This window comes from Phalangium opilio, unplaced genomic scaffold (genome assembly GCF_054372755.1).
Source record: "Phalangium opilio isolate 3A_F unplaced genomic scaffold, DU_Popi_V2 ptg000053l_1, whole genome shotgun sequence".
Lineage (NCBI taxonomy): Eukaryota > Metazoa > Arthropoda > Arachnida > Opiliones > Phalangiidae > Phalangium > Phalangium opilio.
This window is the reverse complement of record NW_028324172.1, coordinates 3,817,119-3,844,547: the sequence shown is the minus strand read 5'-3', so window position 1 is coordinate 3,844,547 and position 27,429 is coordinate 3,817,119. Positions and strand designations below refer to the sequence as shown.

The 27,429-nt window shown below is 37.4% G+C and overlaps 1 protein-coding gene across 1 annotated transcript; it reads right to left on the bottom strand.

Annotated features, from left to right (window-relative positions):
• Nucleotides 1-394: 394 nt before the first annotated feature.
• Nucleotides 395-5,899, bottom strand: LOC149673097 (uncharacterized). Its single transcript, XM_089840204.1, has one exon. It carries the CDS (start codon nt 5,897-5,899, stop codon nt 395-397), a length of 5,505 nt encoding a protein of 1,834 aa, XP_089696330.1.
• Nucleotides 5,900-27,429: the final 21,530 nt, after the last annotated feature.

Genomic DNA, 27,429 nt, shown 5'->3' with positions numbered 1-27,429 from the left:
AGTAGAGACTAAAAAGTGAAAGTCAGGGTTCTTCGTGGGTGAATTTTGGGCTCATCCCTATTGGCCAGAAATGCCCAGCTAAAAGTTTCAAAACTCCATATAAGGAGATATTTTTAGCGCTTGACTGAGAGTCTCGCATTCCTGGCCACCGAGGAGCTAGAGTCCTCTCTCCTAAAGGGGTAAACCCCACGAAAACCGGTGACTCACTTTAAAGTGTACAGAATAAAGAAATGCAAATATAAAGAGTAAAAAAAACGTTTACAAAATTTAGATACATTGAAAATAAAAATACTTCAAATTAGATTTTAAAAATATTTAGAGATTAATAAAACATTTAATGAAAATATCTTTCTACACAAGCTCCCCCCTTTTGAACCATGCGTTCAAAGTAAAATTAATTCAGTTCTAAAGGGAAAAGGAGGGGTACGGGTCTTTTAAGCCTAGTACCATTAGCCAATCTTAGCAGACAAGATCGAACGTTCCCATCCCGTCCACGATAAGCCTCTTCCACCACAGCCATTCGCCAACATAATCGTGGAAGTTTAGGTTCTTCGATGAGAACTACGTCGTCCTTTTTTAGTTCTTTGGTGGGGTCGTTTACCAAACGATGGTGAGCTGATCGGAGCTCAAGGAGGTAGTCCTTTTTCCACCTGGACCAAAAACTGTCCATTAGTCTCTGCCTTAATTTGAAGCGTTTTGTTAGTTGCTGTCGCGTAGCTGGATTGGGTTCATTTTCAGTGAATGACCATGAAGGTAATGCCGTGAGACGCCCTCCGACAAGGAAATGGGCGGGGGTGAGAGGAACTGGCTCTCCCGCGTCTTGATAAACGTAGGTGACCGGCCGCGAATTTATAACGGCTTCGGCTTCAGTTAAAAGGGTATTGATCTCGTCATAAGTGAGACGAGCCTTTCCCATGACCGTACGGAGGCAGTTCTTTACTGATCGGACAAGACGCTCCCAAAAACCGCCCCACCAAGCCGCTCGTTCCACAATGTAATTCCATGATATTTTATGTTCGCCCAAGTACTTGCAAACTTCTGGATGTCGAACATTTTGTAAGAGTGCCTTTAAGTCGGCTTCAGCCCGTTTGAACGTCTTGGCATTGTCCGAGTAAATAGATTTTACTATGCCACGTCGGGCAATGAATCTGCGGAAAGCCAGTAGGAAAGCTTCATTGGACATGTCCGGGACCAGTTCAAGATGGATGGCCCTGGTCACGGCGCAAGTGAAAAGTGTTATATAGCACTTCTCGCCAGTCTTGGTGTATAACGGGCCGGCGAAATCAAGCCCCGTCATTTTAAAAACGGGTGACTGAGTCGTGCGAAACGAGGGTAAGGGTGCCATAGCGGCGACCGTTCTTTGAGCACGTGTCCATTTGCAATGGAAGCAGTGATCCACAACCCTTTTTACAAGTTGGCGTCCTCGAGGGATCCAAAATTCTTCTCTGGTCTCGACAAGTGTGTCGTTGACGCCGGCATGCATGAGTCTTTCGTGTCGGTTGTAGGTGATAAGCTCTGACAACGGGTGTTGAGACGCAATAAGCCATGGATGACGCTCTCTGTACGATAGGGAGTTTGAGATAAGTCGACCACCCACTGACATAAGTCGACCACCCACTGACATAAGTCCATCACCGTCCAAGTAAGGTTGGAGAGAGTAAATAGGCGACTTCTTTGAGATGGGTTGGCCATTTTCGAGACTAGCCCTTTCGGAAGGGTAGCTGTCCCTTTGAGAACCTTTTATCCAATATTTTTCTGCACGGATAATCTCCATTGCATTGAGGCTCTCAGTGGATCGTTCTGCCTTTGCTCTTCGACAGTTATCAATGAACCGAAAAATATACGCAGTGATTCGATAGACCGAAAGCAAGAAACAGGAACTAAATCTCTTCAAGTCGAGTAGTGGTTCAGGGGTTGGCGTAATTATGCAAATTGCCTGCGAGATTGATTGGAATGACTTCCGTAATTCCAATTTGGTTTCTTCATCAATTTCAGTTTTGACTGAGATTTTCTTAGGGTGTTTTCCGGTTTCAAGGCTTAACCAAGGTGGCCCTTTCCACCAGAGTTCGTTGGTGGCTAGATCAGAAATAGTCCTGCCTCTCGTAGGCAAGTCGGCTGGGTTTTCTTTGCTCCTACAGTGGTTCCAATTTTCTGGACTTGTTAGTGTTTGAATGTCTCTCACTCGGTTTGAAACAAAGGGCTTCCATTGAGAGACTGATCCTTTTATCCACTGTAGGGCGATCGTAGAGTCTGTCCACATTTTAACGTTTGACAGGGCAAAAGAAAAGGTCTTGGTAAGATGGTTAGCTAGTCTTGAACCAAGTACCGCTCCCATCAGTTCAAGGCGGGGAAGGGAGAGTTTCTTCAAAGGCGCAACCCTAGTCTTTGAGGCTACCAGAGCTGTTCCAATCTGACCATCAATGGTTTCGAAACGGAGGTAGGCTGCTGTTGCATACCCTTTTTCGCTGGCGTCAACGAAAACGTGTAACTGTGTCGCTGCTGGTTTTGTTGCTCCGATGTCTGCGTAGTAGAAACGCGTAATTCTCAATTTCCTGAGATCCGAGAGTTCGGCGCACCAGCGATTAAATAGGACGGCCAGTTCACTTGGGAGTTCTTCGTCCCAAGAAAGTCCCTTCTGCCAGAGTTCTTGAAACATGAACTTTGCTCGAATGGTGAATGGTGCGAGCATTCCGAGAGGATCAAATATTCTGGCGACAGCGCTAAGTACGCATTTTTTAGTGTTTTCCTTTGTGAGCAGGAATTGCAGCAGCGCTTCCATGTCGAAAATCAAAGAATCATTCTTGGTGTCCCAAGACAAGCCAAGAACCTTAAGAGTGGTTGATTTTGCCAAGCTTTGAGTTGGTTGAGTTCCAAGCTCGGGGCTTTCAGCGCCCCATAGTTCTCGTAGTTCTGGAGAATTGGTTTTGAATTTCCTTAGTTCCATTCCTGCTTCCTTCAGAATTTCAGTTGCTCTAGTGGAAACCTCGTAAGCTCTTTTGACGTCGTCGACGCTTAAGACTAAGTCATCCACGTACAGACTTCTATCTATTGTTTCGCAAGTTTCAGAGTCTTCATTATAACCATTGAGATGGTGTCGTACGGTTGCGGATAGCAGGAAAGGACTGCTCGTTATGTCAAATGGTACCCGAGTAATTCGGTAAGTCTCCAGATCCGACTTTAAGTTGTTTACGTCTATCCATAAGAAACGTACAGCGTCTCTGTCTTCTTCGGATATGGATATTTGGAGGAAGGCTTTGGAGATATCGGCCGTGAATGCCACTTTTCCCTCACGGAAGCGAATGAGCACGTCGAAAATCTCAGGGTTTAGGTTTGGACCGGTTTCCAGACAGTCGTTCTGGGAGGGAACGTTGGTTGCGTGCGATGAGCCGTCGTAGACAATGCGAACCTTCGTGGTCTCGCTTGATTCGCGAATGACGTCCCGATGAGGTAAATAATAGATAGTTTCCTCATCTTTCAAGTTTGGTCCTTTTACCCTTTCAATGACTCCAGCGTCGAGCTGATCCTTCATAACGTCATTGTAGTTGAGGAACCGTACTGGATTCTTTCTTAGTTTCTCTAGAACTGTATTCGTTCGTTTCTTAGCGACTTGGAGATTACTAGCGAGTTGACCTTTGTTAGGTTTCCATGGGAAACAGACCTCATACCGACCGTCTTTGAAGTTTATAGTCTTCTTGAAAAGGTCCAATACGTCGCTTCCGTCCGAAGAGTTTGAGTTTGAGTCTAGGATTCCAATGGAATCTAGTTCCCAAAAGGCGCGGACTTGTTTTGATAGTGAAGTAGTATCTTCGTTTTCAGAGCTTGCCATCATGATAGTCACCGTGTTTATTCCATAAGAGGATGACGTGACCTTTTCTGGGCCGTTAATTACCCATCCAAAAACAGTGTCTTGAGCTACTATTTTTGGTCCAAGGCGCTCGAACTTAGGATAGACAATGCCCCAGTATTCGTCTGAGCCAATTAAAAGATCAATTGAGGATGCGTGATTATTTTCCTCGTTTTCAGTGATGGAGTCAACCAACTCAAGACCTCGCTCCTTCATTTTAGCAACGACACCGTGGCTTGGAACGGAGAAAACCGCGCCGCTGATGCTAGGAGATTCTATGGCTTCGATTTTTATTCGTTTCGTGGGGTCTGAAACGTTGATTAGTTCCACGAGAACTTTCCTCCTCTTCGTGCTAATGGGAATGGCGCCTTCGAAGGGATAAATATTGAATTCTTCTTCACTGATGATTGGCAGGTTGAGATTTCTAGAAACGCTTTGTTTTATAACAGTAATTTGACTCCCATTATCAAGAAGGCATCGTAATCTTTGAGTGGAGTTATTCTTAGGATTCTTTGCCAAGGCTTGGGCCATCTGAAGTAGGACAATACGTTTGTCATCGTCTGAAGTTCCAACGTTGCAGCTGTGAGATTCGTTACGCCTTTCGGTTGCTTCTTGATCTTGGTCGATTTCTCTTTCACAGAGTGTGACGTGGTGTTTCTTATCGCATTTTGGGCATTTTTTGCTTCGGGAGTCGCAATTTCGGGTAAAATGCTTCCTGAGACATATGTAACAACGCTGCTTTGAATTGACCATGTTTCTTCTTTCGGCGAGAGTTAATTCTTTACATTCAGACGTTTTGTGGGAGGGTTGGTTACAGTAGAAACAAGTTCTAATGTACTCATTAGTAGCGCTTACGTTTAAGGCTGATGCAGTAGAAGGCTGATTTTTAAAATTAGATCTCTGGCTTCGGTTATCGTGACGGATGTTAGAAACGTGGGGTTTAACGGGATTTTTAGGTTCATAATCTTTTTTAACGTTTAGCTTATAGGCACGCTCTCGGCAAGTAATTTCTTTACGAATAAAGGTTAAAAGATCATCTACTTTATACGCTCTACTATCATAAATTCTATTAAAATTCACGACTAATTCTACTGGCAACATTTTAGTCAAAACATGGCATAGCAAAACCCCATAAGAACCGGTAACTACACCTAACGATTGAAGGCTGCGAATTTGGACTTCACATGTGTCATAGAGACTCTTAAGACCTTCTATATCGTTAGCTCGTTGAACAGGCGAGAGTTTAGTTAAAATGTTCATATGCGTGCTAGCGATATCTTCTGGATTTCCAAACCGATCATATAAAATTTTAATGGCCGCGTCATAGTTAAGGTCAGTTACTGGCATTCCCGAGATTGCAACGCGTGCTGCGCCTTCTAAATACGATTTTAAATAAGTAAACTTAGCTTGTTTGTGTAGACTACTGTTGTCATGTACGCTGATCTTGTATTGAGACCAAAAGGATAGCCATGTCTCCACATCGCCGTTGAAACGCTCAATTTCAAGTTTCGGAAGGCGAACACCACTTGCGGATAATGTCCCAGCAGCACTTCCTGTGGTAGATAGAGCAGGATGATGTATACCGCTGGTAGAAGTTGTAGGGTTGGGCGGTACCACAGTAGATACGGCAGGATTTAGCACGACGCTGTTAGGAGTTCCAGGGCTTGGCGGAAAGGGTGCTGTGCTAGTAGAGGGTCCCATGAAGGGTGGGGCGAAGATAGATAGGTTCTGTTGTTCTCGAAGATGCTTCAGGCGCTGCGAGGTTGCTCCTTTCCATCTGATTAAGTCCTCAGAATATTTTGTCACAGATTCAAATTCTTCTTCTTGTTCTTGATCTCCTACATTGTCTATAAACGGTTCGATTTGATTGTTAAGGGCCTCCAGCTGAGGCTCCCTTAATTCAAACTGAAGAAGAGCGTCTTCAAGTTTCTCAATATTAGGGTTGAGTGTTTCCGGTAAAAGTTCGTTTTCCACCATCGCGCATATTTTAGTTACAGCGGCGCGAATTGGAGCCCGTTTTCGGCGTAAACGCGCTAGTTCAGGGTCCACAGGCATGTTTTTAATTAACGAAGTTATATTTCAGAGTTACACTTACTCGCGTAAAATAAAAACCGACCCGGGTTTCGGCACCAAAATGTTATGGCGAAATGTTAAGCAGGGTGCTTAAGCGGGAGAACGGAGAGGTAGGACTTTTGGACCCGACTGAAAAAGTCTAAAAGCCTTTAATTAATTTTATGCAATTAATTAAATCCAGTGTGGTTCGGACTAAATGCTTATTTACGCAAGAATGTACGCAGAGACGAGATGAAATAAAACAAATTAACTTTAATTATTAAGGTAAAAAATACTAGGTCAATTTACGATTTACATTCTTCGTAACGAAAGTTTCCCACAGGCGGGACAGAGAGGTTATTTGGACCTCTCGAGTCGAGGTATAGTAGAGACTAAAAAGTGAAAGTCAGGGTTCTTCGTGGGTGAATTTTGGGCTCCCTATTGGCCAGAAATGCCCAGCTAAAAGTTTCAAAACTCCATATAAGGAGATATTTTTAGCGCTTGACTGAGAGTCTCGCATTCCTGGCCACCGAGGAGCTAGAGTCCTCTCTCCTAAAGGGGTAAACCCCACGAAAACCGGTGACTCACTTTAAAGTGTACAGAATAAAGAAATGCAAATATAAAGAGTAAAAAAACCGTTTACAAAATTTAGATACATTGAAAATAAAAATACTTCAAATTAGATTTTAAACATATTTAGAGATTAATAAAACATTTAATGAAAATATCTTTTTACATGTCCACCTGCTTAACCCCCGCGAATAAAGCAACACCTGAGTTTGGAACTGGGCCGTTTCCCCCCGTGGGTCCATGCAACGCCCATCCTAACATAGTTTCCATAGCAACTAGATTTGGTTTTAATCTAATCTTATTGGTAGTGCAAATAGACCAATAGAAATTACCTCCTATCAAAATTTCTATATCTGAGTCGTGATATTTCCACCCATGTGTGTTGTCCGCGAGTTGTAAGCCTTTTTCTTCCATTACCGTAACTAATTCAGGGCTTTTTAGTGACGTAACGGCTGAGCATATGAATGGAATTTCAGTTAGGGTTATTTATATTTGTTTTTCAGCTATTTCCCTGTTTTGTAAAACTACCTCAACTTTTTTGCATAGTTTTGATTGTGGTATTTCATTTCCGAAACTATAAAGTTCCAATTCTTGTTAACCTACTACAGGGAGATTTAATTTGCGTGATAGGCTTTCTTTGATATAGCTATTTTGACTCGACCCCCCATTAAAGAAGCACCTAGCTAATTGTTTGTTTTGAATGTCATAAGGGTTCTTTGTCGTTGTTAATGCTGTTTGGTATAACACAATATATTCCCCCTTGTTGGTTTGAGCTAAACTACACGAAGGGATTGTTTTTACCTCCGACTCTGTGTTTGGACTTTCTTTATAATTTTGGTGATCTCTAATTTGATTCACGTCATTAAACTCGCATACCGCGAAATTGTGTTTTCTATTGCATTTTAAGCAACTTTGATATCGTGACATGCAGGTTTTTGCACTGTGGTGTTCACGTGTGCCATTGTAGCATCGACCACTCTCTCTCAAAATATTTTTCTTTTGTTCTAGGGAGTGGTTTCTAAATTACACTGATACAATAGATATTTATGCCTGCCTTTTTATAACCTGCCGCGAACATAGCTGTAAAGTTTTGTTTTGGTCCCACCTAGTGTATTGTTTTGGTTTTTCTTGATGGAAGCTATTGTGCCTAATTTTTTCTTGGCACTGATAAGAACTTTCTGGTTTTCCCCCGTGGCGAAAGAACCTCCTCCATACATTACCGATTCTTCTCTACTATCTATTTGATTTCTTAGAAATTTTAACATTTGATCTGAACCCCAATCCCCGGAAACTTTTAGGTGGGTGGTGCAAAACATAATCCTTAAGTCATTAGGGAGACAACGTAAAAGAGTAGGGCATGAGCGGGCTTTTTGTACGGCTATATCTACATCAAGGGCTTTTAAACTTCTTAAGTTAATTTTGTAAGTGTTTAGCAAATTTCATTAACCTTTTATATTACTAGAGCTAGACTTTCTACGTCCGCCGGTCTCTCCGTCATCAGAATGCTATCTAACCATGGAACGACAATTCAACCGTCATCATGGAGCTCAACGACGCACCTTCACGGGAACAGAAATTCCTGCTCAATCAACTATGTTGATAGAAACAGATCTTCAAATACGAGCTCCTTTAAATCGCTACGCCCGCATTGGTATGTTTTAATTCCCGAACCATCGTCCTAAAAAGGGCTGTCTTTTTAAAGTTAATTCGATTTCTCAGCTGAACGTTCAGGCTTGGCGTTGAAAAAGTCAATTTCCATCGGAGGCGGACTTATAGATCGAGATTATGCTGGTAACGTTCATACAAACGAGATGTTTATCGTCGAGAAGAGAGATCGTATTGCCCAACTAATTTGCGAAATAATTGGGTCTCCTGTTTTGTTAGTATGTGAGGTAAAACTATGCGTTTTGAAAACAACTTGATATCAGAGAAACACTACTCTTTGTTCTCGTAACTTGTCAAGCACTGGAGTAAATCTTAACTTATTTATTGTATTTAATCAGTCAATCAATTTTCCTATCCGAGGCAAGCGCGGTTTTAACTGGCGAGGTCACTTTTACTCGATTTAAATTTTTTTGGATGGTCAGTAATCCCTCAATTGTAATTCGTACTTTCAATTTTGCAACACTTTTCATTTTTGTTATTAATTAAATAATTCATTTCAGATTACAAAATAAACTACCGTGAAAAATGGAAAGTCAACGTGATCGAGCAATGGATGATGAAGATAAAGCAGCAAGACATATGGGATTGTCAATTGAAGACTTTCATAAATTGATTGAACCTGAAAAAATAAAGAAAGAGACTCCGGAATTTTAAACGAACTAGAAGAATTTTCCAAAACGAGTCGCTGGTCGTCCTCGCATCAAGGATAAGGACTTCCCGTCAGAAAATATTTTCGTTTAACTTGGCCCCCCAGGTGCTCAAATCGCCACCAAACATACAGGGATCAATTGCGCCAAGCATGCACCATCATGCACCACCCTTAACTTAGCTTACACCACTACGGTTCCCCTCTACTTAATGAAAGATTTTGGGGGCTGACGAAATGGCAGCCCCAACAGGTATCCGAAATGGAAAATTAATGTCATATTCTAAGTGCACCAACCTTGCACCAATATGCACTGCCATTTTTAATTTTCTCACTGTTAATTTATTTCTAAATACTGCAATCGCCACCAAACATACATGGATCAATTGCACCAAGCATGCACCACCCTTAACTTGATGGTGCATGCTTAGTGCAATTGATCCCTGTATGTTTGGTGGCGATTTGAGCACCTGGGCGGCCAAGTTTATGGACGTGTTTACACGTGTCCTGCTATTTCAAATTTTTCAAACCATTTCTATTCTTTCAGTTCTTCTACCAGCGAGGAAGAACCGGAAACACGCAAAAAAGAAGAGACATTTATCGAAAGAGAAAGAAAAAATGAAAAGTAATGCTATATTCGTTGTACAAATATTTCTTTTTAATTTTTGTTTTCCTTCAGTTTTATCCAAACTAAAAGGCAGTTGTATACGAGGGACGAAGATACCCTTTTAATCAATTTAGTAATCAAAAATATAATCAGGGATTGGACAAGGTTTTCGGTCAGTAGTTTTTTCAATCTCAGTCAAAGAGAGCTTCAACCGCCCCAAGAGCTTCAAATGGTCCGAGAGTTTCAACCAGCCCAAGAGCTTAACCTTAACCGAGAGAATAACACGGAACAAGACAAGAACAAGGACTTAGTCAAAGTAAACAGCGATCGGTAAGTATCGCCGTTACGTTTATTGATTATCATATAGTGCCAATACGTTTAGTCTGACAAATTTTTTTTTCATATACTTCACAAACCAACATCAGTCAAAATGAAATTGATCGACTTGGTGCTCTAAGTCCAAGTGACGAACTACACGCCAAAGAAAAAAAAATGTGAATGAATTTCTTATAAAATCATCTAAGATTTTAAAATTAATTCATACCGACAAGGCCTCCGAACAACTTCCAAACGAATCTCAAGCCATTAAAAGTCTGTTTAATTTCATCTATTCCCAGAAATATTCAGAAATCATAGCTAGCTGAAATTTTGTCTTTTGACCTCAACATAGCGAGGCAAAGAATTAGACAAATATTGAAAGAAGAAAAAGCGGCTGCCAAACCTAAAGAAAATAAAACTAATCAAATTACTATGGACAAACATATTCAACCATTCGACCACCTCCAGGTCATTGAAGATTGCGTTTTAACCGAAGACAAGAGCATAATTTGGGGTTACCTTCAAGATTCGAATATAACTGGTCCGGAAAGCAGACTTATTCATATTAGCGACGCCATTTGGCAAAAAGAAAATTGTATTGGTTTCGTAAGTTTCTGATTTTTTTCTTTTTTCTTTTTTCTTCGCAACTTTCTCGTAACCTCGAATCATGTTTTTTAGCCTGGCCATTTAGCTAGAAAACCCTTCAAATTTTGGCTCCATCCTGAGCTCTGAAATTTGTCTTGTCAAATTGGAAGAAATACGGAGTTTATGTTAAGATAGATAAAGAGCGACTGTCCTCTACTACCCTCGTTGCTTTAAAATACAACGCTTTCAACTTAATCACAAAAAAATTCTCCCTCTTTGTATTGAAGCTTTTCCTTAACATTTATATATATTTTAACATTTAAATAAACGCTTTATTTTAGGTTTCCACCTTTCAAGAGGCGTTTATCGAAATCGAAGAGTCCTTGCAAAGTTATCTCTCATTAGACGACCAATATTCCAAAGTCAACAATGTAAAATTAACTTTTCAAATGAACGATGTGACGCTAACTGGCGGTTGCGAAGAGTTTCAAGTCGCTAAAAAGTTTATCGAGTCCCAACTAAGTTTAGTTAAGGCTGAAACCCTTAACTTTTCCAACAATTTTGACCGATCGAACAAAGGTGAGTGTCTAGAAACCCTCAATCTTTTTATACGTTTTAAAATTGCATTTATTTCCTCAGATCTCAACCTCCTCCTTGAGGCAATTAATTCTAAAATTTACTTAAAACAAAATCCGTCGTCTCAAACGTCCTTCGTGGATCACATTCGAAACAAAGTACGAATTTTCCTCTAATCATTTTTACAGCAACCTTATAAAATACTTTATGAAAGTTCTCGAGCCTTAGACTCGTGATTTCCACAAGAAATCGAGCGTCGTTAATCACCAACAATTAGAGCGTTAGGCTTAGCTCTGCATTGTTGATCACCAACAACTAGAGCGAAAGGTATTAATCTTCAACAAATAGAGCGTAAGTCTTAGCTCAGCGTCATTAATCTTCAACAAATAGAGCGTTAAGGATTTCCACAAGAAATCGAGCGTCGTTAATCACCAACAATTAGAGCGTTAGGCTTAGCTCTGCATTGTTGATCACCAACAATTAGAGCGAAAGGTATTAATCTTCAACAAATAGAGCGTTAGGCATAGCTCAGCATCTTGAATCTCCAACAATTAGAGCATTAGGCTTAGCTCAGCGTCATTAAACCCCATATAGTGGGGTGGCGTAGCGGTTGGCGCTTTCGCCTCGCATCAAAAGGGTCCCACTGGGTTCGGTCCCGGACATTGGCACTGGGTGAAAACCCCGGGGGACAAGCCCGTCTGCGTTGAATTTGCAAGTTCTCTCCCCACTTGTTAAAGTAGTTTTCCTCCACGGTATTACCCGGTTTCTCCTTTCCATCGAAACTTGTTGAGGTTGTCGTTAATAAATAGTGTAGGGCGCTGTCAGTTAGCTTTGGCATAGGGGGTAGCAATCACCCCTCTATACATTTTAAAGGGACCCACCTGTAAATAAGCCTTAGGCTTAGTGTGGACATCTCTTCGTAGAAAAAGCTTTAATTATTATTATTATTAACAATTAGAACTTTAGTCTTAGCTCCGTGTCTTCAAATCTATTTACTACATGTTTTTAAAAAGGTGCCCGAAGGCGTAAACCTACCAGACAACTTTAAGTCTAGAGCCCTAATCCCCTCTATTGAACCCGAACAAATTATGAAAAAAAAAACAGTCTCGCGAACAAATCATTTTACTTTGTCTGTGGAAAGTATGAGAAAAATTTACACCTTTTGAAAGAAAAGCTTCAAGTTGAAATTGTCGTGGACGAAGTTAATTACAAATTAACAATCTCGGCATTGGTTAAAAATGTTGATGAAGCTATCGAAAGCTTGTGCGATTCCCAATCAAACTTTAGTAAAAACCTACTGGATATGGCTTACAACGTAGATCGAAAACTCGATCCCAAAAACGTATCTAACAATTTTGGTCTTTTTATTTCTAAATCTGAGAGCGAGAGCTCGCAGATTTTTTATAACATTGAAAGTGATTTATCGAACTTTTTCAAACATCTCAATGAGAATGAGGAAATGAAAGGCAGTATTTATAATAAAGTATTACGTATTAATTACGGTGATGTAAAAGAGGTCTCTAAACACTATTTATTAGACTTTTGCATTTCGTAAGGAGTAAGAAGTGAAATATAAAACTCTTTTCATATTTAAAAAAAGTTTCATATTTATAAAAATTTCATATTTAAAAAACAAGGTTACATTTAATGAGAAGGGAAATTTAAAACCAGTTTCATATTGGAAAAAAAATTCATATTTAGAAACACTTTAAATTTATTTTCTTATTAAAATATAAATTTTAATAGGAAAATAAATTTAAAAAGTGCGTCAAATTTAGAAAAAATGTTTCATGTTTTGAAAAAAATGTTTTATATTTTAAAAAATGTTTCATATTTAAAAAGAGTTTGATGTTTTGAAAAAAATTTTTTCATATATATCGATTTAAAATAAAAGTATTATTAATTTCAATAATTTTAAAGTTGTCTCAAAACTATTATTCACTTTTATATTTGTAAAAGACAATGACATCTTGAACATAGTTTTTTTAAACATTACCAATTTTATTCAACAACAAAAAGAACAAAAATATAGATCAAAAAACGTTACGCGAAGTCCGTTTATTGAAAGACTCTAAAATTTTCATAAACTTTATTTAAGTTCCTATTTTTATATTGTTTTTCATACAAGCGTAACTTTATAATTCGTAAGATATTGTTATCATTCTCATAATAATTTAAAATAAAATATCTGATATTTTTGTTAGACCTGTTTCTTAATTGCCATTTTTTAACAAAAATTATTATCAAAACGGAAGTTTTATTAAAGAGATATAAGCGTAAAAATCTCGCATTTTATTTTGGATAGAAACTATTTTAACGGATAGAAAACATAAAAAGAAACCCAAGTTTCCATTGCAAGTTTTTTGTTTTTTCGCGGTTTTTATTACATAATGATTTTAGTCCTGCGGCGGCATCTCGAAATAGACTTTTCCCCAGTATTGACGTCACGCATAGACGGGTTAACTGGAGCAACTCGCGTGGCGCAGGAGGGTTTAACTTCCTTATCGACAACCCGAGTTATCGGATTAAGGTAGTAATAGGATAATTATGATTAATCTAGAATCAATTAATGAGTCGTTCACTTCCGTTGGCCCGATTTTGTTCGCACTATTTGTCGCGTTTAAAGTTAAGTCACACTTACTCTATTACAGGTTTGTATGGCTAAATTAAAATAATTAAATTTCAATTTAATTGGCATTCAATGACGTCTGGGAAGATACAAGAAAAGATTATAAGCTGGTACTACAATAAAGATTTTGCAGGCGAGTAAACGGGCCAAGTCACTGAAGACCATGGCTATGAATAAATTTATACAAATTTAAGAATATAAGACGCCAAGCTTCAAAAATACTACAATAAAATTTCTCTAAGTAAACAGAGTCGACGGCCGCCACTCAAAGACTATAGAGACATAATTTTGTCAAAATATAATAGACATTTAATATCTTTCGGGATACCTAACTTTACCGGTATTAATTCTGAGCCTAAGCATTTGCGCTCTAACTAGTGCTTAATTAACATTAATTGAACTCAATTCAAAATCAATTAAAACAAAATTAATTCAGAAAGGTCTCTAGCAGATTACCTTTCATACTTACGGATTCTACGATACTTTCTGGTTCACTTTTATAATTTTCCACGGCCTACGCTTGGCCGATGGATACGCTATGTTAAAATCCTAGGACCTAATTTCCAGCGAGGCGAGCAAGGAGAGTGACCAACCACACTTAAAAAGTTACGGTTGCAGCGCACACTACACGAATTTGCTTTGAAAAAGAAGTAACCCCTAATCAATATTGTTCAGGTTAACGAATACTACCGAAATCATCACAGACCCAGGGGATGGTTGTTAGACAAACAAGGAATGATGCCTCAAATACCCAACGAGCATGTTTAAAGGTATATTCCATAGAGTATATCCCTCATCCATGCCTCATGTTTCTTTTATCACAATATACGTATACCCAACTTTGCCGATGTCTTGTACCCCACCGTACGCTATTTGTTCAAAGACCGTCAAAATTCAACTTTTTTGTCCATCACGCTAAAAATATTCATTTTTCTTCTCTCCTATACTCCGATATACATCTCTAGTTAAAAAAAACACCGCCGCAGATAACTGTATAGTATCGGTTATACGCTTGCATAAACAATTTATGAAGTTCCGAACCTCGAGTTCTCTCATCGTAATAAAACTAGAGTTCTCTCTCTCCTCTCCTTGCCGTCCAAGAAAGCCGATTCAGAGAAGCCGAGACGAAATTAAACACCCAATGTTAATTATATGGTCCTAACCCGTACCGCTCTGTTCTCATTTTACCGTGTAACTTACGTACTCTCCGTGCCGTCCAAGGTGCACAAAACAGCCTCTTCCGAAAAATTCGAGACCGTTGAAATTTTATATACAATGTTAATTTTCTCATAGGTATTATACCCCATGTTATCTCTATGGCAAATTCATACCCATCCCGTTATTGTATTAATCAAAAATGTCTTGATTAGAATCAAGACTTAAAAAAGTATCGATAAGACTGAGGTTATCACTTGACTTAAGGTTCAGATATTAATTTTTCTTTTTAATTGAAACTTAAAGGCATGCTTAAGAAAAAACAACGTTCCATTACCGTTTTCCGTTGAAATAACTTATTTTACAGGTAATCAATTTCAAAAATTTACTTATCTCGGGTTTTCGGACACAATTCCATTCCCCCAAAACATTTTATCATTACATTAACTACTTTTGAGAGAGTAGGTGTATGACTTTGAGTTTTAAAAGGTTCCCCCATTTGTGCCCGGCATGCTTCGCAGTGGAACAGTGGAAAACAATGGCGGAAAATGAAGTAGGGACAGTTAGATTTTTACTCGTGGTTATGCAAAATGATGTAATGTCTAGTGTACTTCAGTCAACAGTCATACTGTTCATTCTCATAGTTCAGGACATGATTAATGCTACTCACCTATTTCTCTCTCTAGTTTCTACCAATGGTTAGAGATTATTCAGTGCCGCTGGTCGCACATGATGATATTTCAACTACAGTTTACATCAATTCTCCGTGGTCGTACTATTAGCGGGTTAAGCACTAATTTGTTCTGGACATGTCTCGAAAGGGTGCTTGTTGTAACTTTTCAAAGCAGTGTTGCCAATGTGTGGGTAATTTAGGTTTGGTGTTAGGCTCTGTGGGGAAAAGGTAATATTTTTTTCCGAAATCGATCAAATGTCGGAATTTTCCTGTTAAAGGGTTAATAGTGCAGACTGTGCAGTTAAAGTTAGTGTATTTTCCAAAATTTTGTCCGGTTTAATAATTTCAAGCGACATTTTGAAATAAATTCGGTGATTTTAAGTTTGGCACTGAAAAAAAAAGAAAGCATATTTTGAGAATTTTTAATCTTTATAGCATTTTGGAGCATTTGTACATATTGTCAAAACCATGCGGAGTGATATTCCAAATTGAGCTTAGTAGGATGAAATAGAGCAGATAAATATGACTGTAAAAAAGGGGGTGCGGTAAATGAATGAAATTTTAAAATGGAATTGGGAAAATCCACTTTCTAACATTGAAAGTTTTGGTCATGGCTAAACAGACCGCTCATTCAGTTTTCTATTGTTTTAAAGCTTATTTTGACACGTTATCTCTCAAAAGTAGTTAATGTAATGATAAAATGTTTTGGGGAATGGAATTGTGGCCGAAAACCCGAGATAAGTAAATTTTTGAAATTGATTACCAGTAAAATAATTTATTTCAACGGAAAATGGTAATGGAACGTTGTTTTTTCTTAAGCATGCCTTTAAGTTTCAATTAAAAAGAAAAATTAATATCTGAACCTTAAGTCAATTGATAACCTCAGTCTTATCGATACTTTTTTAAGTCTTGATTCTAATCAAGACATTTTTGATTAATATCTGCAACTTCAGTCTTAATTGCTTATTAATTTATTTTAATGTTGAAACCGCGGCTGATTTCAGCCATTATTTCATCGCGTATTCCCTCATACCATAGAATCGGCAGTATAATTAAATTTCCGATTCCCTTATACCATAGAATCGGCATTATTAATTAATTCCCGATGGGGGTTGACCAGAAATATACCAGATGTTTCCACGCAGATCATTCTTAAAGACTGTTTTAATGCCATTGTTCCAACAACATTTAAATACTTTCATATTCAACATGAATGACTTTAAAGTATGTCTTATTCTGGCAGTTGGTGAAATAGGCAATTTGTGGTAAACGTGACTATAAATAAACCAACTACCAATAATTCGGGAATGGTAGCAATATTTTGGTGGAAAAACATCCAATTTAGAAATATCGTTCTAAATGGGGCAATTTGATAATAATTTGAAATCAATAACAGGCGCAAGTTTAGTGCAACATCGCTACTTTGGTACTGTTAGAGATTTTCTTTTTTGTGCATTTTTGAAAAAGCTGGCATAAGCTACTTTAAGGTCCGCCCTCGTATTGACTTGTAGTTGGTTTCTGACTTTGGAATTGAAAAATTGTAGGGTAGAATATTAGGCCCCGTGTTAGGGCAGGCAATGGAACTGTTTAGCTTTAGCATTAAGCATTGGAAATAACTATTATGGTCAATAATTTTATTCAAGAAAAGAGTTCTTTAATGAATAATTATAACATCATCTGGAATTTTGAAGTTAACTTTTGTTTAATAATTCCTCGTGTATCATTAAAGAATTAAATAACATTATGGATATTGAGTTTTTTGAGTATTTTAGAAGCTTTAAACACGTATGATGATGTTCTGTTAATGCACAAAAGATTTATTTTGTGTACACTTTTGGTTTGGTATAGCTGAATTTATTTACAGCATTTAGTTTGGGCTTAAATTCCAATGGTTGATTTGTTATTATAAATTATATTATTAAATTTTCTTTCTAGTAATATTTTATGTTTTCCATGTTTAAGCTAATAGTTGCGTATTTTATAAGGTTTTATTCGTAGCTTCCGAAGGAAAATTTCATTTTTGTCTCCAGAATGGTTTTTAAAATAATTAGTGATTTGTTCTCGTAAAATTTTCAATTCAGTGGTAAATGTAAGTTTCACTATGTAATCATTGAAGAGATTAATGGAATACGTGAAGGATGGACTTAACATTAATGTTGAATGCCTATAATAATTTTGATAATCTCTCAAGTGAAAGATTCCATTTTTAAAAAGTGTTTATATACATTTAATCCTAGGACTCTCAAATTGGGAATTTATAATAGCCTATTTGCCAGAAAAACAGTAATTTTTTTTTCTCCTATAAAGGGGGGTGTCTTTAAAAGCGTACTGATATATTGATGTAAAATATGAGTTGTTCATATGCCCTTTTAATTGTTAGTGTTAATTCTAATTCATTTCACAAACATTTTTCGTATTCATTATTATTGCATGATAGCGTTAGTGGTTAATGAGTGAGTGTCATTAATTGACATCTTTAATTACCGATTTCATCAAGCTTCCTTTGTTTGTCAATCGTTCTTTGCGATGGTTTTAATTACGAAGTTTCAATGCAAATTGAATTGCGATGGTTTTAATTACGAAGTTTCAATGCAAATTGAATTGCGATGGTTTGAATTACGAAGTTTCAATGCAAATTGAATTGATAGTCCACGGTGATGAAAGATTAAGGAGTGAAGTAATTGAGGTTTAATCGGGTGGTGAAGGATGGGGGATTCGGGGTGTTTCACCACCCTCGGACACGGGGTAGTCAGATCCTGTAGGGTAGGCATTCTGACAAGTCCATTATTCCCTCAAAATTTTGTCGCCCAGAAGCTAGGCTTACAGGAGTGAGCTAAACTTCCGACAGTACATATACAGCCGTTATTAGGCAACCTTTGTTTGAAGAAGTTTTTTTGCGAATCCTTTTACGAGCTTCTATTTTGTTTGTGGACCAATTGCCAAGTCGTACAGGAGTTATGTAGCGAAGTTGAAGCATTGGGATATATTTTTTGCAATTGGTATAGTTGAAGCCAACACAATGGTTGTTTCTTTGTACATCTTTGTTGTTCTTAATCCAAAGTCACTTTCACTCTTTGAACGTGCCAATCCCAAGCGTCTGTTATTTCAGTAGAGAAATTGAATATGGATATTTCTTGATATGTCGTGTCTGTCGTAGATCTTGTTGGATTTTTTTTTCCAAAATGATAGTTTGGGAAGTTCTATTGGTCATCGTATTTTTTAACTGTACATTTTAAGTATTTCATATTACTCGTGTTGGCTATGATGAAATATCTTTCTGTTGGCGCATGTTGATACGATAGGAAATAACTGATTTGTCGAAAGAATGTTGTACTTGGTTATATTAGTTGTGTAAATGGCGGGGGGGGGCGCGGGTTGAAGTAAAACCATCGACAATCCAACCAATATATCTCTTCTTTTTCCATTAGAACTGAAGTAAAGAACTTTAAAGTTTCGAAAGGGTATTATATTCACTCATGCCAGAAATTGAAAGTAAGCTTCGTAGGCTCGGAAAATAAGGTAAACACGCAAGTAGTTTCTTAGAACTGCGCATATTAATTGTTTGCCTGGTTGCACTCGGAATGCGAGAATCGATCCCCGCAAGCTAATTTGAACGCACAATCGAAATAATACTGTAGTTTAACTATTATGTCTAATAGTTAGCGCCCACTTGAGCAGGAACCCAAATACTCAAGACTATTTCATAAGATTGTGGATTTATTCTCAAAAGACTGAGCGGATTAGAATGAAAATATGAAAACTAATTTACGAATAGTAATTAAGTCTTAAGCATTTAAAAGTAATATAATTCGTTATAATCGTCAAATACGAATAGAACTAAAACTGCTTGCTTAGCAACAAACGACTCAACTACCCAAAATAGTCGATAAGTGTTCGATCCCGAAATAAGGTTTTTCCCCCAAAGAGAGGTAAAACCATTATCCTTGTTCTGATCCCACCGTTACTTTGTGAAACAACATTATGACTTTCACTGTTTCAACGGGTTGACTCATGCCACAAATTAAAAGAAGCATTACAAAGCAAAATCTCTGGAAACAAGTTCAAACGCAAGAGTATTTTCGTAGGATTTCCGTCAATGTTTTCATGCAGTTGGTCGCGTTGAGCGAGGCGCGATTCCCTAGGCTAAATTGAACAAGCAATAAGAATACTGCGAGAGGTGGCTACGTCCAAGTACGGCGCGACATGAGAAGGAACCAAAACACCTGAATACATTCCATTACATCTTATTATTTTACAATTGGTTCGCCAAAACACTGCGTCGACTACAATTGAGAAATTGAAAAGAAAAAATAATGACGCACGACGAAACAGCAAAATTCTACAGAGCACCATTCATGGCAGTACGTTTAATGCATTTCATGATTTTCTACTGTTCGAAGATAATGTTACTAGTCCAATCGCAAGGATTTTCTTGAACTAAGATAATTCACTAGATTAGTTTTGGTTGTTGTCTTTCATACACTTCAGCTGAGTAATTTATAATTTTTACCAGTTATCGCCTTTTGTTTTTTCGAGTGAACAAGGAGAAAAAACTGGCTACATGATTAAATTCCTGCATGTTCTACAAATATTCGACAATATCAAGTAATTAAGCGTAACGAGATTTGTCTGTTTTTATGCTTTTCGTAATAACCGCAATCATTGATATCTTTCTCAGCGTTACTCTTATCTCGAATGCGGATGAGTTTTGGGGATCGAAAGTTAATAATTCGTGGAATGGTCTTCTAGGATTGCTCGAAAGCAATGTATAATTCCAAATATTTTTTGAGCCAAGAATTCATTCTCGATACTAAGAATATGTTAACATTGCTTCAACTTCTTTGTAATGAAATTTCATGATTGTCACAGATTTTTTGTTACGCTGGTCTAATGTATATTGAACATTTTTTCAACTTAATATCAAATTTTCCCGAAAATAATTAGCTGTTAGTCTTATTTGAAGATTAATTGTAACTTGACATGGAAGGATTAATTTAAAATCCAAGTCTTGCCATATTCTTATAGTAATACGAGTTAGTTCTTATTGGTCAAATTCTTTCAACAGCAATTGAGTTAACGTTTTCAATACGCAGGAGGCAGATTTTTCACTTATACCTTTGGCATTAACAACTGATCGTCTCAATGCCTTTGCATCTTCACACACATTTTTGAGTTTGAGAATCCAAATATTATTCGGAACAAACGAATCAAATGGAAACAATATTTTCTCGGTTGTCAATAAATGGGTAACTTGTCTTTCCTATTTTCCACATGAAATTGTAATCCTTTCCTAAAGTGTACAGATAAAAGCTTTCTGTTGTAGATTAATTTGAATATGCAAAAATTGTTTCGTTTCGGTTTGAACTTTGAAGCAGTTGATTTATGTGTTGATACTTAATATATCTAGATAATTGCGGGGTCCGTTGGTGTCGTTCTGCTGATTTACATGACGGGGAAACTAAACTCTAAATATGGAAAAGTGAAATCGAAACTGCCCTTCATGTTTTTGTTACAATGCCTTCTAGGAACGTGTAAGAACTTCTAGAGCAACGATCCATTCATTTCCCATAACTTAAATCAATTTCATTCCCAGTTCCACAAAGTTTCAATTGCAACGGAGTCGCTCGTTTTCTTTCGGTCTCGTGGAGTTTGGCGTCTTTCGTTCTATTGCTTTTCCTATCCTCGGAAATGACGTCACAGTTTGCCAGCAAAAAGGAAGCGCTACCCTTCGACACCATCGACGATGTATTTCACTTTCCCCATGCGAAGCCTTTGTTAGCCAAAAACGATGCAATTTTAAATTTTATTCAGGTCAGGTTAATATAAGAATTAGGCGTCACTTTCTAATTCGTTAAATAGAAGTTCCTCAAGGTTCTCTTCATAGCTTTGAAGAAATGTGGTTCAATTTGTTTTATTTTCGATGTAGAAAAATGCATTGATCAACACGGCATATGCGGAAGTAATAAAGCGAGCTGATGCGAATCCGAATTCGTGTTACCAGACATATGACACTTTAGTGGAAAACGACGACATTCATTCAGGAATTGAAAATCGAGAGAAATTTACCATTTCTGGGGATATAATTCTCTGGAATGTAATAAAGAGAAGATACGCCGAGACTGGAAATTGCAAAATGAAACTAAGCCAACCTTTAATGATAACCTACTTGGTGTTGTTTTTCAAGAAAAACATTTCGCAAACCCTAATCAAGACCGTCAACAGAAGGTTAGTGTCCGCTTCGAAGTTTTACGTTTATGGTTGAGTTTATTTCCCCGTATTTGTCAGACTGCGCCAATTGACCGAGGGCGATTGTTTCGAGGATCTGAACCCGTCTTTGAAGAACGAATTGCATCCCTGTCAGAGAACGGAAACCCCTGATTCGTTCGTCGTCATCAACGTCTCCGCTTTCATGGTTATTTTCCGTGTCTGTCTCTTCGGGTTCTTCGCATCCTTCATCACTCTCGATCTCGAAATATACGTTGAAATGTTGAAAAGTTAACATGGTAGCGCCTCACCTTACCAGAGTCTGACCTTTGAACTGACATTACTTCTACAAATAGAATATTTTCTAAAAAAGCATATCCATCACCTACAAAATCTCTTTTTGACCATTCTCTGGTATACTGAATATTTTAAACTAGGTTATGCTGCAATAGTTAATGATGTAATTATGTATATGGCGTCTTTGTATTAAAGTTGATATCAATCTATTAAACCTTCGTCTCCAACGAAACTACCACTTGTAAATAATATTTCCCTTTGAACTTTTGCGAAATGAGCTGCGAGCAATTGAGAGTAGAATTTCCAAGTTAACACGATAAATGGCTTTGGTCCCATTGAACCGAATTCCCATTCGACAGAACGGCTTTTTTGTGCTGTCCCATTCGACCGAACGTAGCCAAAAGGTGCGATTTTATTATAGTCCCATTGGACCGAATTTCTATTGAACTGAAAGAAGACATGCTGTGTGGTTTTGCATTTAATATATTTTTAATTTCACAACTTAATGTGAGTTGAAAATGTATTATTGCACTTATTTTAACTACGTTTTAATTACGGCGAACCTCACCTACCCTAGCCTAACCTAACCTAACCAAACGTAACCTAACCTAACCTAACCCAACCCAACCTTGTTTGGAGGTAAAAAGATTATTTATATGATTATTAAAAGCCCTCCTCTTACCACGAACAATTTATTAGCAATAATAGAAATATTTTGGAAAAGATGTCAGATAATTAATTGGAGAATATTTTGGAAAAGGTGGCAGCTAATTAATAGGAGAATATTTTGGAAAAGGTGGCAGCTTATTAAAAGGAAAATCTTTTGGAAAAGGTGGCAGCTAATTAATAGGAGAATATTTTAGAAAAGGTGGTAGCAAATTAAAAGGAGAATATTTTGGAAAATGTGGCAGTTAATTAGTGGGAGAATGTTTTGGAAAAGGTTGCAGCAAATTAATAGGAGAATATTTTGGAAAAGGTGGCAGCTAATTAATAGGAGAATGTTTTGGAAAAGGTGGTAGCTAATTAAAAGGAGAATACTTTGGAAAAGGTGGTAGTTAATTAAAAGGAGAATATTTTGGAAAATGTGGCAGCTAATTAGTAGGAGAATGTTTTGGAAAAGGTTGCAGCTAATTAATTGGAGAATATTTTGGAATAGGTGGCAGCTAATTAATAGGAAAATCTTTTGGAAAAGGTGGCAGCTAATTAATAGGAGAATGTTTTGGAAAAGGTGGTAGCTAATTAAAAGGAGCATATTTTGGGAAAGGTGTCAACGAATCATTGGAACCAAACCAAACCTAACCTAACCTAATCTAACCTAACCTAACCTAACCTAACCTAACCTAACCTAACCCACCCGAAACCAAAATATTAAAATTTTAATTTGAAACTTAAAGACATTGATGGAACTACCATTAAGACTGTACTTCATTTTAAGTACAATTTGTTTATTAATTCTATATATCTCTTGCCTTGAAAGGAATGAAAGTGAGCGTTTAAATTAGTATCACGAAACATTAACTTTTAATATTATTAACATACCTTTCGAAGATTCGAACCAACAACCTATCGCTTCGCAGTCCAACATCGTATCCACTACACCACCGAATCGCTGACGGCTACAGTGTTTCAAGTTATATTCATGTATTTTTTAGGGGCATATTCGGACGATTGGGATTTCGGTCCATCGGGAATATAGCCATTGGGCTGGAAATCTAAAATCATTGCGGGAAATTCGGTCGAATGGGATTTCGGTCCATTGGGAATTCGGTTCAAAGGAACTATACCGATAAATGTGTCGACACTATCTCAAGGCCTCTCAAACATAAAACGATGTTACATTGGTAAATATTTGTGATTGTATACAACCAAGAGAGCTAAGCTATAGGTTTATTTACTGTACTTTCTCGTACTGATGACACAAGCGATAATATAGTTCGCTGAATGATCGAACGAAAAATTGTCTAATAATTAACATGTTTTAAATCTGATAATAATCACGGCTTCTTTTATTATTTTTTCACTTGCTTATTTTTTAAATAACGTTGCGTATCCTTCGTATTAGAATTAAAAACTTTCCTAAAAGGCATTCAATTCTCAAATAACGTTTTCGATGTAAAAACATTATTATTAGATTATTATTATTATTATTATTATTATTATTAATTACTCTTTCAACCCGATGAAATGAACAAGGACACAACGGCCAGAAGTTAACCATACAAAGTCTAAAAAACATTTTTTTAATTATATGAAAATATCTTTGTACCTTGGAAAATTTAAATTATCATCTTTAATCTAAAATAAAGAAGCACATTTTTGACACGTAATGTTCGCTTCGGCTTCCGGCCTCTGTTTTGCCCTTTCTTTTTTTAAAACTAGAACAAGCTCTTAAGGTGTTTGAAAAATGGTGTTGGTCATACAACTAAATGGTTTTAGCATTTTTCAAATATTATAATTTTTATTAAACGCTATTATTGCTATCTAAGAGGAAACCTTTTCGTATATTTCTATGTAAATATTGTAATAATATTGTAAAATTGAATGTTTACCAAAGGTTCTACCGCAAAAAATGTTAAAAATCAATTTCTATTTATGTAAATAGGCGGATCTCAGTCTGTTTTTCCATCCAACGGTTTTTATCCTACTTCCGGGTACCATAGGAGCATGGATAAAGAATGGAATGGAATGGAACTACGTGGGAAAGCTATAAACTTGAATTAAATACAAGCCGGATTAGGTGTCCCTGCCCAAGCGTTCTCGGTTTAGTGCCTTTGGTCAAAATGTTTCAAAGTTTCCCAGAATTCAATCAAGTACATGTGTCTAGTCCAAGCTTACTTGGTTTAGTTTCTTGTAGAGAGCTGCATTTCAGTTTCAAACGTTACCATTTTTTCCATACCAATTTTGTTTACCAATTCCACCCATATTTTTCATCAACCTCCCCATCCGTTGCCGATCCGTGGTTTCCAAATACCAACCATTCCCATTCCCAATTAAGAAACGTTATTGCAGTTCCAACCATTAACGAAATGAACAGTAGTAGAAAAGCATTTCCCTACCAAAGAGTTCGAAAGAATATAACCTATGAGCGTCTTGGTTTGGCCCAATATTACCACTGCAATACGGGTTCTTCATCAAGAATTTTAGTAAAAATAAGGAGGATGAACAACTGTAGAAAAATTTAACTTGGCTGAGGGACTCCTGTTCGCCTGTCGCCAAGTAGCATGAGTCACTTTCTCAAAATATCTATTCCGAGAATGGGATGACTAGTAGTGGCACCTATGTTATATTGCCATATATCGTGTAATACAGTCAAAGGCAGATATCTGCCATTACTCAGTGGCAAAACCCCTTCTATTTATTTTAGAATTTTAGCATCTTCCATAGAAAATAGATTCTATTTATTTACCAACCATTTCCAACTAAAATGTGTATCAATTTAACCACTTTCATTCCATATTGGTTTTTTCCGTCCATTCCCGATCCGAAAAACCATTCCCACGCTTTTCAATGGTAACCGCGATAAATGGAAATAAACCGTTTCCATGCAGCTCTCTAGTTTCTTGGGTTGAAATGTTTTTTAGGTTGAAAAATACAACCAAATAAAAGCGTGAGAAGGTGTCTTTGTCAAACCATAGAGGCTTTGATTGAGAAGTATTTCATGTTTATCAGAATACGCAAGGCAAAATGCCCCTTCGTAAGATTATTTTAAAGATAGGATATATATTGCTATTTATCTAGACTCGTCGTCTTAAAGTTCGATAAATGGCACGAAGAAATTTTGTTCTAAAAATAACATAGTGAAAAAATGACTAAACTTACATCTGTTATAAACAAAATTACAAAGACATTTTTGACAAAATACTTGCGGAAGATAACAATGTTAGTGACGAAGTGAAGAAAACGATTCGTAGTGCTTGGACTGAAGATTGTGCGGCTCAACATGCAAAAGATGTCGAATACTTTAAGAGAGATCAACTACAGAACCTTAAGTAAAGCAACTAAACCATTTCAATTATATGTAATCAAACAGAAGTAATGTTTAAACTATTTTTTTGTAGAGGCTGGCTGGAAATAGATGGAGTGCCAAATTATATCGAATCGGTATGAGTATTTATGTATTCACTTAAATATTAGCGAAAAATACGAGGATAAGATTTAATGCGTATGCTTCTAATAATAGCCCAAGCTGTCGCTTGCCAAAGTAAGGCTGCCTATATGGCAATGACAAGTTTCAAAGTTTTAAAATTACCGCCGTGGAGAAGTATACAAAGTAAAATGGGTCGCCACTTGGAAGAACCAAGAATTAACCTCCAATATTTAAAACAACAGAAGAAACTCTATGACAACTTTGTTAAGGATGAGCTTGCTAACGACTTTAAGGAATCCAAAGGGGATGGAATTTTGATATTTGACGAGGTTTCTGTTACTTCTAAGGTGCTTTGGAATAGCAAAAACCACACGTTTATACCCTAGCAGCACAAAAGTGCTGGCCCACCACGTGATGGCGCGCTGCAGGCCGTCAGTGTTGGTGCAGCGCTGGGTCATAACTGGCCGTGTCCTACCTAGCCAGCAGTTGGTTTGGTGCCGGGTTTAAAATATTTATCCAGCACATGCCCATAACCACAGCCACCATTATGCCATATATTTTAAGCTTTTACGCCAACACCTAGCCACCATTCATCTATTCGCTAAACCTTCGCTAACCCATCACTTATTCGCAACTTCATCATCCAGTAATCCTACAGGATCCAGGTTTATCAACCTGGCAGGCCTAAAGATGACCATCATTTGTCAACCTTGCAGGCCTACAAATGACCATCATTTGTCAACCTGGCAGGCCTATAGATGACCATCATTTGTCAACCTGGCAGGCCTACAGGTGTCCATCATTTGTCAACCTGGCAAGCCTACAGGTTTCCATCAGTTATCAACCTGGCAAGCCTGCAAGTGTCCATCATTTAAGAACCTGACAGGCCTATAGGTGTACAAGCAGTAAACCATCATGAAATCCTAACTCATCAACCTAGTTGGCCTACACTCAAACTACCGGTAGACCTTAACGGTTCCACCACTATTTCATCTTGTATGCTTACAATTACCCACCACTGTATCGCCACCTATCAATCCTTTAACCCTACCATTGTTATAGGATTCTCTTACAGCAATCAGATGGCTTCCTACCTCCAAAAGTTGAAAAATTCATAATCTAGGGAAAGAAAGTTTTTGCGAATAATTATTTATAAAAATATTGTTAAGAAGAAATACCCCAGAAACACATACAGCTTGTTTTCGTATCTCGTCATTTAGCCCAGGACTTTTAGGGTTTGACCTAGAACATTTGAACATAAAGATGAAAATTGGTACATGTGTTGTTTTTGACCCAACAAAAAATATACTAAAAGTCCCCTGCTGTAGAGCGCGAGCTTTCGCCGCCATCTTGGAAAATGGCCGCCGGGAATTACAGCTACAATGTATTCCACTTTCTTCTTCAAAAATTATGAAAATTGGTACACATAATGATTGGACCAACATGAACATCATGGAAAAATTTTACAGCTCTGTATTCAATAGTTTGGTCGCCATATTGGAAAATGGCCGCCGTAAATGC